Below are 12,559 nucleotides of genomic sequence, written 5' to 3'. Positions count from 1 at the left end.
TTGCTGAAATGTGCAAAAGAATGAGAAAAGTAGTTATCACCATTAGCTCTTCATTGATATTTTGGGTTCCATTTTCATTCAGGATGACACCAGCTAGATAAGTCTCGCATATTGATATCAATTCACCACAGTGATGATTCAGGAAAGCCTAAATGGGAACAAAAGTCATGCAAAAACGAACTTGTCTAAATAAAAATTACAGAATAAGAAGGCTAACTCCTCATACCTGAGTCTGTTTGACATCTTCACTGCTGCCAAGTCGGCAAAGAGTATCTATAGCAGCGCTGATAACCTCAAGAGACATCGTAAAGGATTTTAACCAACGTGTAAGATCATCTGCAAACAAAACAATTGAGCCTGTTCTATTAAAACCAAAAGGGATTGTTTCATAATGCATCCCAGTAAACGATCACCCACCGACTATCCTATCCTTTGTGTCTTCATTCAAGTGAGTAGATATTTCTCCAATAACACACATCATGTGACAACAGGTTGTCACACTCCCATCTTTTGAACTAAGAAGACGGAAACAAAACAAGAATCGATATTCTCAGTATTCATGAACACAGGGTTAAAATCAATCTTTGGTAAATAAATGTAGCCAACCCCACCTGACCATGTTGTCCCAAGCATCCAGGATTTTTCCATAAGGAATATTGGGTGATGCAGCGACTACCTTGGAAAGCAACAGCCAGGCTCCGGAACTGTGATCCGTCTCAGTGTGTGAAATCAGGTTTGTTATAAATGTTGTAGTAAATTTATTTTGTTTTGTCCAGATGGTGATGGCCCGACTGAAATAGTGGCTAGAGAACAAAATGTGAAATTTGAAAAACACTATAACAAAACAATCTGTATATTAAATAACGTAATGCCCTCCCTCCAGTTTTCAATCTTTTTAAACCCAAATGAAAACGGCAACATGCAAAAAAAAAAAAAAAGTAGTAGGTCATGACAATATTGCTGGTGGCAAAACATACCCAAGGTCATGACACTCATTACAGAGCAGATTCAGCAAATTCCACGTCAGCTTCTGGCAAGTATCTAGATGTCGGCTTGGAGAGTATACTTTGACCTGGCTGAGCAAGACATTGTCTAAAGCCTCCAGGGCCTTCTCTTGGACAGAGCTCTCAGAATCCACCACAGCTGGTAGCACACCCTGCAGCCATGCCTTTAGGATCAGGTTGTAATCTGATTTGGCCTGATTGTGCAAATCAACAGACACACAAAAATATCATACAGTGTAGCATCATGCAGTGCTTCACATGTCTGGAGAGCTGAACTGTTAACGTGGTCTCACATTGAGCATTTCGCCCACACACTGAAGTGCTTTCTTCTTCACAGATACAGCCGGATCTCTGCAGCGCTCCGAGAGCACAGACAAGTTCTCCCAAGTCATTGGGATCACACCATGCTTCAGAAAACCCACAAGGGCCTGCGGAAGGGCATGAGGACCAGAAATTAAAATTCATACCGAATAGAGCTGGGCAATATGGTTTATGAATGCCTGTCAAGTCATCGGTAATGTTGTTGTTCGGAGTGTGCACACTATCAATTTTCATATATTCCTCCATTGCTCACACACGGATCACATTGAAATTAAGTAGGTATATTTTAGGGTTGTACTAGTATATGCATTGATCCTTGTAGCCCAATTTTTGTACGGTATTAGGACCGATTAATTGCCAGTAGAGGGCATATGAGATTTTTGTTACAGCCTTCAGCCTGTAGAAGAACACTACTGCTTGTTTTCACCTCCCCAAAAAATCTATTTACGATGACCCCCCCCAGCCACACACACACATTTTCCTCTTAAGGCAGACTAATTAAAAAAAAGTTGTTTGATTGGGGAGTTTGAATTAATTGTTCCAAAAAAATAAATAAAAAAACATAAAATCAATTAATCGAATAAAATCAATCGCCTAAGCCTCATACAAATGGAGTTTGAACATTGAGTATGGAAAGGTCGGATCTTAATACCTGCAGTGCTGATTTGCGAACATTGGATTTGGAGTCTTGAACACGTCGCAATAGAAGACCGATGTTCTCTCTAGCTGCATTAAAAATATACATATACATTAGAATACATCACATACTACCCATGAAACTAGTATCTGTCAGTCTTAAAATATTTCATACAATTTACTTCACCATGTTATTAGTAAGTCATTTAGTATGTAGACATTGTTTGCCCCATTGGTTGAAAACAGTCGAAATTTTGTTAGTGAGATATGTCAGGGTCCCCCCAGGATTGATCAATCTAAATTCAAGACTTTTGAGACCTTTTTTAATGCCATTTCAACTGAAAATTAATACTTTTCTCGCACCCATTATTTAGATCATATTGAATCATATTAAATAAATAAAGCACTGAACATCAAATTTAACCTCAATTACTAAGTGTGTTTGACAAAAGAATGCACATATAATGAAGATACAATTAAAACACATTTAAAGTAACATTATAACGTCTATCAGAATTTTTTTAAACACACACACGCACACAATAATTCTGGACAAAAAGAGGAGGACAGGACTCAGACCAGCCATCTTCTGTAACAGGCTACCCGCTAGTGCACCTGCCAAGACCCCAGTGAACATGGCTAACTCTCGAGTTAAAACGGCGGAATTCATATTCATTCGAAAGGCAAACCGAAATGTTTAAGCAGTTCCGCTGCCTTCGCATGTCCCATGAACTGCAACTTAAAGTATCTGGATGTAACTTGAGCCCCTATCACATACTCCAAAACAACGGCAATATGGCGGGACTAAACCGTGCAGTAGTTGTGTGTGAAAACAATTTCCCGTGTCGACTGACATGGGAAGCAGTGAGCGAGAAAGCAGGCGTTAAATTCCCGGGTCACAGCAGATGGCTGATGACTTAAATATCATAGCGGCGGCCGATGTAACTTCCTCCCTCTTCGCAGTAAGAGGAAAAGCGGTAAACAAACATCGCAATTATAAACATAGCAAGCTGGAAACAGCTAAATTAAACTGAACACATGACCAAAATTAAAATGTCAATTATTACATCTGGCCGGGCTAGGGTTCTTTCTCGCCAACTTTTTGAAATAACTATATATTAATGATGTATGAATGATAAACTAAGGAATACTTGTTATAAAATAAATAATTTGGATAAAAAAAAGAAGGCACTGTATGGTCATTGCAGAGCCAGAGCGTGCCTATACGCCATTTTTAATCTTCCCCTCTGCGAGTCCGCAAAACCGCATCTGTTTATTTATATTTAACAAACTTTTCCAGCGTTATTTCGTTGTGTAAATAAATTTATAATGATCATAAAAATATGTAGTCTATTTAAACATTAAGAAAATGTGCGTTTTTTTTCTGCCAACTGAAAATTCGTTACAAAAGACAGTTAAGACATCGGGAACGCTCCCTCTGGAACAAAATGCAATATGACCAACATTGTGACAGCCGATGCCGACCAAAAATGACGTAATATCTGAAACAGATCACCAATGGACTCATTTGAAGTATATGAATGGTGGTCTGTTTTGGTGTTCAGAATCCACAATACTTCTGCCTGCAGGGTTTTCGTTCCACCGACAAACGGACGCATTCCCGATGCAGAGGTGGATGGATTCTCCGTTTTGCCGGTTGTGGTGGTTTGGCACGCACGAGTTGCATTTCGATTGGTAGTGCAGTGCATCGTAAAAATTCTATGCGTCATCTTTGTAATGGGTTTAAAAAAAAAAAAAAAAAAAATTGTCACGGATATAATTTAGGTTGCACTGAGATGTTCTTGAAAATTAAGACCACGGTGAAAACATTCCAGACTTACAACAGCTAATTTAATACTTTTAATACCTTTAATAATGGAAAACTAAATTCAATGCTTTTCAAATACTTTTAATAACCCGCGGGTACCCTGTATGTGATTCCAAACCAGTTTGCCATGGTATATCCTGTGTGCCGTAGGACATCATGAGGTTTAAGTAGTGTCACATACTTGAATAAAAAATATATGTACAAGAACAACAAAATATTTTTGTTCATTGATCTATGCTACTGACAAAGAGTAACAAGAACAATGAAATGCTCTTTGGTTTGCCAGAAGAAACTACTAAATTAACCAGTGTATCCACGATTTTTTGCATTTTGCAATGTAAAATGCTGTATATTAGCTCAATAAAGTTTGGGAAACACTGCACTAGAGCATAGCACCAAAACTGCAAAATCGCTCTCTGCAAAGGTACGTAAATCCCCCAAAATACCAATGGAATTGTAATTGGTCCCACCCTGAATGATGCCTACAAAATTTGAATTAAAACACTGTTCACAGAGCTGTCAAAATAAAGGACCAGACCAAAAATGCCTCCTTAAATGCACTATGTAAGACTTGACAGCATCTTTCATGACTCACCATCGCAGACCAAGCTATCGGTGCCACCAACCTCCACAGTCCTGAAAGGCAAAGACTGGTAGGTCTTCTGAGGCGGGTTGGAACTGCCTGAAAAAGAAACAATTTAATGTTACTTTAAATTTGTTCACAGATGAACTCAAACAACTACCCTCTGACTACAAAACCCAAGTTCTACAAGAAAAAACTGAGCACCCCAGACAGACATGAAACTTAACCTTCTGTAGATTCTCCTTCCAATACAGTCTGAGCTCCAGCTACAAAAACACAGAGTTAATTATTTTGTGATTCTGCACCAATACACACAGAAATGAAAAATAACAGCAAACCAAATTGTGAACTATTACTGTATATGAATAAAAGATACTGGTAATCCTAGAATGAAAATTTACTGGGGAAAAAATATTTTGAATTACTCGCAGAGAAGAGGTTTTGAACAGTGCATGTTGCGTTGAGTGAAGATAATTCCAGACACTGGGCCAGGCAGGTGAAGACGTGGCTCTGGACGGTGGGTGAGTTGTCATTACGTCGTGCAAACAACAGGCTCTGGATTAGGAACTGGTGTGGCAGGTAGCACGTCATACGTGGGTCGTCAAGTTCCTCGGGGCTCCTCTCTGGCTGCCTTAGCAGGACCATCACGACATCCACAGAGAACAGTCGAGACACCATCTAGCGAACGGGTCAACACGTTTGCTTGGTATTCTGTTTGCTACAAGATGGTGAACTTCTAATCAATGATCCTACACAATATGCGTTAGACAAATACAAAACACATCAATACTCATCTGCATGTATTATGTGTATGGGATGAAGGGATAAAAGGAATAAACCTTCGAATGTCTCGAAAAGTTATACAGCCACTTTATGAAGTCTGCATAGTCTGTATTCGACATCTCGAATGTCAGAATGCCAACAGCCTGGGCTCCATGAGTTCTATACTCGCATTTTTCCACCATCTAGATAGCAAAGAACAATCCAACACATATTGTAATTGCATAGTAAAAACTGTGATAGCAACATCTCAGCAAGCTCTATATTTTGCCCAAATGACTCACCTGAAGACAAATGTGCTGCAGGAGTACTTTTAATAAAGGACGAGCCAGTTCCTTCAGCTCATTTACAACATGACTACAATTTCAAATGTAAAAACAAAGAAATTACAAAAATAATGTTAGAGTACAAATACATGATTTAATAGAATATATTTTGTTCCTACATCCATAAATGACAAACAAGCACATCTAAGCAGACAATTGAAATTCGTGGTAGAAGACTGCCCTCACAACTATTAAAGGTAAGATCCAGTACTTTTCTATACCACACTTATTTCGACAAGAGGTCGACCAATATATCGGGACGATAAATTGACAGGTGAGCTTCAGACTTGCTAAGTTTTGTGAGAAAAGGCAAGATATAGTTTTTCCTGTTCTTGGCAAGAGTGAATATGTAATGTTGCTTTAGGTTTGTAAGGTCTTCACTGAGTGATCAACACACATTACTTGTAGCGTTAGTATAGCATTAGCATGGGAAGCATTCTCTTATTAATCCCTCAGGCCACTCTTAACATCTCGTCAGTGTGTGACAACAGGATAGGTTTAATAAACTGAAAATAATGTACAGTTTCTGCTCAGAGTGTATAATCATAGGAAGAAGCACTGCATTTGGTGGTTTGAACACAACTAGCAGTAATTAATCTTTAACTGTACATTTCTCATTGTATATGAGAAGATGAAGTTATAATAGTTCACATTTTTCAAAACGTAGTATGTGTAATATTACTTATTTTTCATACAACATCAACCATCTATATTAACAATTGAATAGCATCAGTATTTCAAAAGAAAGCTGTCATTTAAAGAGCATATGACACGAGAAAAAAAAAGTCTTAAATGGCATTATTATGTGAATTAGAATCATATTTTGAGACGATTCGACTATATACAACAATTTAGCAAAGCACAGATGACGAGAAATTAGTTTTTTAATCTGCCGGTTAGCCACGCCTACCATTATAGGGCTTTAGCGTCCCCAACAGGTGGATGACGTCAGCGGTAGACTGGGCTCATCGGTTTTACTATTCAGCCCATTGAGGGGGAATTATTCAGAACGAGGAAAACGCGATGAAGAGAGCGGCAAAATGTCATTGTTTCTGTCTCTTTACTTTAATATTTTTGCAGGATATTCTTTTTATCCAAGTATTTTCCCCAATAGCTATATAAATGGCTTGAGAAGGACCAGTCAGCCCGTCGAGGGGGAACTATTCACAACGAGGAAAACGCGACGAAGAGAGCGGCAAAATGTCATTGTTTCTGTCACTTTACTTCATTATTTTTACAGGATATTGTTTTTATCCAAGTATTTTCCCCAATAGCTATATAAATGGCTTGAGAAGGACCAGTCAGCCCGTCGAGGGGGAACTATTCACATCGAGGAAAACGAGACGAAGAGAGCGGCAAAATGTCATTGTTTCTGTCTCTTTACTTCAATATTTTTACAGGATATTCTTTTTATCCAAGTATTTTCCCCAATTGCTAAATAAATGGCATGGTCATGACAATAACAGTCTTGTGCTGAATGGAATATGAAATAATAAAAATGCATTTATTCAGGACGACATGGCAAAATTCCATAATGGTCAAAACTGTCGACTTCACCTTTACTGTCGCACCTCCCGAACGATATTTTATGACACGTAATCGGACATATGTCATTTCCCTTCCCCGGCTTCGGAGAATGTAAACAAACCAGAAGGCGTGACAGCTAGCCGACATGCTAACCCGAACCGAGTGATGTTTCAAAGTCTTCGAAGCGGAAAATCACACATAACTATCCTGGATTATTTGACATGACGACCTGGTGTTGTGCCGAAAAATAGCCGCCCCGCACAACACCGGCGGAGAGCAATTTACAGTTCGTTCCCCGGACGAGGGTGGCTGGAGTTCTTGTGCAGCTAACGTGCTGCTGCTAATGAGCACTAGGAGAGCTTTTTACATGCCTATCAATGATCAAACGTAAGTAGTCCTTCATTTAAAGAAAGTTTGTAGTGTATACTTTGTAATCGCTGTATTCGTATTTGACATAATACAAAACAAGATGTTTACTCACTTCCTCGTAAGTCCAATGGTTCCACAGTAAATATCCACGGTGAATGGGAACCTTTTGAAACTCCAAAAAGGCGCATACGCCTCTCCCTCATACAGAATGATTTTTTCTGCAGCCGTTTGGCTGGCGTGATGCGAAAAATAAATGTATTAATCCGCAAAATCAGCTGAATCTTTCGTCCTCATACACAACAGTACACTGTAGCGTGAAGAGGACGTCTTCTACCGTACACGTCACAGCGCCCTCCTCCTCGATGCAAGACCGAAGCCGGAAGTCACTCATTTTCATGGCGCGGGATTAAAAAAACTAAATAAAAATAGCGATCGCTTCCACACACATCCAAGCGGCCCATATCATTCAGAGGCATAAAATACCACGTGTATTATGAAATAAACATGCTTTTTCGTGTCAGAGGCACTTTAACTTATTGACTGCCATTGACGGTGATAGATGTGTCATCTGTTTGAGCTGGGAGGGCTAGCGGTGAACGAACGGAGTGACTTCTATCATAGTCAATGGCAGTGAATTCGTTAAAGAGCTATCTTTTCAGATATTGTTTTCTCTATTGTTCGTAATAGCACTAACTGTTACAATTTTTATTAAAAATAGCAATTTCTTGCAGGCACTAGATACACAAAGAGAATCCAGACTACTGGAATATTTTAAATACTTCAACTAATTGCACCGAACCCATTTGTCACTCAGGATATTGTTTTGTCTTTATTGTTTATATGTATTTTTTTCAGCTCCTTATCCCACTCTGTTTTACCCGATTGTGTATGGGTATACTTAAAGTTCAACATATGTTTAGAATTCTATTGGTGGGTTTACTTTCTAATGTTGTCATTTGCCTTTCATAATCAAAATGCTTTGAAAAAAAATAAAATAAAGGTATATCGGCATAATGAAATGGCTGCAGACATCGGCAACAGGTAGGCCTGTCGCGATAACAAATTTTAGTGTGCGATAATTTATCTCATAAATTATTGCGATATGCGATATTATTGCGCCCCCCCAATTTTTTAAAACCAATTTACAATAACACAGTGAGAATACAGTGTATATTAATAGATCAAGTACACTAATTTAAACGCGATAAATATTTACTCTTAAATTCAAAAATACTTTTTAAGAAATCACAACTAAAAACAATAGACCATGCCTCTTAAGTAAAACACAACAATATTCATACTGCACAGAAACACAGAATAAATAAAATGTGTTTTTCAAGGAACAAAAAAAATTGCACTTAAGCATTTAGGCAAATAAAAACTTTTCCCCTCATAGCTTCTGCAATGGTGTTCCATAGGGATGCAACGAATTGGTGCGGTTTTCGATACGGGGGACACGATTTTCGATCCGATTCAATACATTTAATGCTCTGAAAAAAATAATAAAAATGTGTTTTTTTTGTGTTTTTTTTTTCTTTGCTAACGAGCAAAAATTAAATTGCCATCATATAAACATGCATTTTAGTGCATAATATTTATGTGCTTACTTCTTACTGATCTGAAAAAAAATTGTATAAAAGTGTTGAGAACAATCTTTACTGTTTGAAAAGTGAGGCGGGGCACACTGTTGGTTGCTACAGCTCTCTTAGCAGCTAGGTTTACTACATGAGCAAGACATCCTATTTGTGGTCCAAATCTATCTGAGTCATGTACTGAATTAACAATATTTGCAACATTATCTATAGTCACTGGTACGGATTGATTTGGCCTTCTTAACTTCCATTCAGTCATGACAGTTTAGAATTCATCGATGTAGTATATGGACTACGTGTCCCATAATCACTCTGGGCTCACGTAGCCAATGGCATGGGACGTAGCACATCTAGTTTGCCATTTCATATCTAGTGTGTGCGCGCATTAAAAAAGTTAGCAAACGCCGCTGTAGTCACGTCTGTTCATTACTGCACAACACCAGCATATGACAATCGACTTTCATGTACAGGACGAGTTTGAAGCACAGCGCTCTTAATTTGCCACTCAATGTTCATCATTTCCATTCAGCTGTCCGTTGTCAAAGCGAGGTTGTTGGTAGCAGCCAAGTCGGTAACAATGTTTTGGCAAACTTCCTTGTAAATATTCGGCGTTGTGCCGAAAAATAGCCGCCCCGTGTGAAATGTCACCCCTGACGGCAGCGCCCACACGTCAACAACACCGGCGCGCCGGAGATGGTCCGCAGTCAATCCGGAGCACTGACGCGGCTGCTATACGTTGAACAATAGGATATAATGGGAACGATTGGCTCCGGCGCTATTTTTAGCCGGACCTGGAACGAAGATGCGTTTTGCGCAGTTGGTAACAAGGAATCCGAACTTTTAACAGCACGTCCGCCACACACGCATACGCACGCGCACGCGGAGCGATAAATCGTAGCGGAAAAATTGCCGCCTTCATTTTTAATTATCGTGCGATAAATAGAATTATTGCATATTGCGACAGGCTTAGCAACAGGCTGAATTTCTATTTAGAAAGCCTATCGGCATCGGACTTGAAAATCCCATAGCGGCCGACCTCTAATTTCAACTATAAGATAACCACAACACCTAATTGAGAGTACAAGAGTAATTCATTGCACATAGTTGCTGTGAAACTTAATCACACTCAGTAATATTTACCAGACAAACTGTATGGCTTGATCGCGTGTAGCAAGAACTGCATGGCTGAGTACAAGCAAGGTTGGTCTGCCTCTGTCCCCTTTATTCATCATCAAAATCACATAGAGAAGTCTGTGAAATAGCCTCCTCAGAGACTGGAAAGGTAAAGATACAGGATGATTAACAACTTTGCTCAAAATCCTTATTAAATTGGATGATACAGTATATTGCTACACAACAACATGTGATTGAAAAGTACTTCTTTCTGGTCTCCATGTTTGGATGAGCAATTCAGCTGCAGGCCAATGAAGGCCATCTCAGGGATGCTTTGCAGTTTAGTGATATCTCTGTAAAAACCAGGTTTCCGTTTATACTGTATCATGGAAGGGGGGAAAAAACTACCGGATAGTCACACCAGCCAAAAAATGCGCAACGAATAGGAACAAAAAAACATACATAAATTGCACTGGAGAACTAATTGGGAGTGATTATAGCTGGCTTAGATTGAAATATATGCAACCGAAAAATAGTGCAATGTGCAATGAGTTCCTAGGTAAGTATTCTAAATTTATTTGATAAACTCACCAAGAACAGACACGTCATCTCGAAAGGCAGTTAAAAATAAAATAGAATCGCGAACAACAGGCTGAGTAAGTGTACGGTATGCTAACGTTACATGACTAATAAGCAACGAACTTAAAAGCGTGCCCGGTATATTAAAGTAGCATAGCTATAAAATGAAGAACATGCTAACAAGTGAACTCTTATAACAATATGTTAACAATTAATAAAAATCGGTAAATCATATAAACTTACTGTCCAATGTCAAAGTGTAGCTCTCCAATGACCGGTTCAAAGTAGAGCAACTTAGTAAAAATCTGCAAAAGACATTTAAAAAAGAAAAAAATCATAATTCAAAGAAAGTGAACTTATGTAAAACGCTTGCTGGGACCTTATTACCTGGATGCAAGTGCAAGCAATTTGTGGTTTTTCTTTGAGTGAGAATGTCTGCAACAGTCTGAGAATACTCTGAACCAGAAGAACCACTGCACCTCTGATCCTGTTTAGGTCTTGGTTTGAGAAATTGAGCTCCACTTCCTCCTCCTCTTCCTCATCTACTTCCATCTGCAGAGAACATACTTAAGCATAGCTGTTGGCTAAAACCCTTCAACAATATGTTAACCTACAAGCAAGAAAAAAATCTGTCATATTGTTTAGAGGTTAACCAGTACATTGGGATTGTGGAAAAGGGTGTTCCATGTGATTCCAATATGATACAGGTATATAATGTGTCTTAAATTTATACAAGAACAGGATAGATGACATTTTCACTACTTATTGTGAATAACACCATTGAATGAGCCACATGTGTTACAAGATTCCAATGCATATGATATATAGTCTATATGACGGAATTTTACACAGTTGTACTTTATGTGTCTGGGGGTGCTCCTCGATGGGTTTGATCTCTGTAGGCCTCCATTTAGGGTGAAAACTCCAAAAAATAGCAACGTAAATGCGACAGGATTGTTGATGCAACCTCGCCATCTTTTGGGCAAAAGAAAGTAATGTCGCTGTTGGCTTTACAACTTTACGGTAGAAATGTGCAAAGTGAGCATGTTAGCAAACTTAAAGCCAAATTATTTATTGCCAGTCAGATTTTTCAGAATGTGTGTCATTTGGGAAAGCTATCTTAGTGTAGAATCTGAAATATTTGAGCGTAACTGCAGACATCTACATTTCTTTTTAACGTGATGAGCTTTTATTTTGAATTGTTCACTGGAGTTGTGCGAACCAAGTACGCTTTACACTTGTTAAAAAGTGCACTTCTTGTATTTTCCTCGAGCATGTGTTGTCATTTGTACATATTTTACTGTAAACCAGCAAGTTTTCTTGTTTGAAGTGCAACTTGTAACCACAAAGATTGTTTTTTGGAAAGGCTGCAATTAGTTAATAGCAGGCTAAAGTGGTTTGTACAACTACGGTATTCATTGTCTTTCACAATTAGCCTCAATATAGCAAAGCTAGCGCTGTACAATGTGTTATTTTGATTTATTCTTATTTTGTATGTCTGAACTTTAGTTTTACAGCGCGTTTATGACCAATAAATATATGTGAAAGTGCATGCAGCACGTACAAATGCATGTACCCACACGGCAATAAATCGTAGCTGGGAGGAATTACCGACCTCATTTTCATTTAACGTGCAATTAATTGACCTATTACATATCGCGACAGGCTTATCATAAGTATAATATTTTAAATGAACCACATTCGTATGTTTAATTGTCAAGACCTCTTGAGTTTCCTTGCGGGGTGGTTTAGAACGCTTGCCCTCTGCCTGAGAACACTTGACAGTGTCCTTCTTGCGCTTCTTGCCCAAATCCTGAGGCCAGCAGTGAGTGATTGCACTTAAGCAAGCGTCCAAAAAAATCTCATGAAAAACTTTGTTGGAAATGCTTCCTACAAGAAAT

The 12,559-nt window shown here is 38.6% G+C and overlaps 1 protein-coding gene across 2 annotated transcripts in view; it reads right to left on the bottom strand.

Annotated features, from left to right (window-relative positions):
- The window catches only part of ncapd3 (non-SMC condensin II complex, subunit D3), a 33,531-nt gene that overhangs the window by 17,003 nt on the left and 3,969 nt on the right, over positions 1-12,559 (bottom strand). For both annotated transcript variants that reach the window (XM_057848682.1, XM_057848683.1), the window contains exons 4-20: positions 12,382-12,548; positions 11,046-11,210; positions 10,902-10,963; positions 10,345-10,432; positions 10,107-10,240; positions 5,437-5,509; positions 5,212-5,337; positions 4,798-5,050; positions 4,600-4,638; positions 4,385-4,471; positions 1,978-2,051; positions 1,298-1,432; positions 978-1,198; positions 612-803; positions 418-515; positions 227-336; positions 41-148 (exon numbers count right to left, since the gene is read on the bottom strand). In XM_057848682.1, coding sequence (XP_057704665.1) covers positions 41-148; positions 227-336; positions 418-515; positions 612-803; positions 978-1,198; positions 1,298-1,432; positions 1,978-2,051; positions 4,385-4,471; positions 4,600-4,638; positions 4,798-5,050; positions 5,212-5,337; positions 5,437-5,509; positions 10,107-10,240; positions 10,345-10,432; positions 10,902-10,963; positions 11,046-11,210; positions 12,382-12,548 — 2,132 coding nt within the window. The remainder of the gene's footprint in view (positions 1-40; positions 149-226; positions 337-417; positions 516-611; positions 804-977; positions 1,199-1,297; positions 1,433-1,977; positions 2,052-4,384; positions 4,472-4,599; positions 4,639-4,797; positions 5,051-5,211; positions 5,338-5,436; positions 5,510-10,106; positions 10,241-10,344; positions 10,433-10,901; positions 10,964-11,045; positions 11,211-12,381; positions 12,549-12,559) is intronic.

Source organism: Corythoichthys intestinalis, chromosome 10 (genome assembly GCF_030265065.1).
Source record: "Corythoichthys intestinalis isolate RoL2023-P3 chromosome 10, ASM3026506v1, whole genome shotgun sequence".
Classification (NCBI taxonomy): domain Eukaryota; kingdom Metazoa; phylum Chordata; class Actinopteri; order Syngnathiformes; family Syngnathidae; genus Corythoichthys; species Corythoichthys intestinalis.
This window is presented reverse-complemented; position numbering and strand designations above follow the sequence as displayed.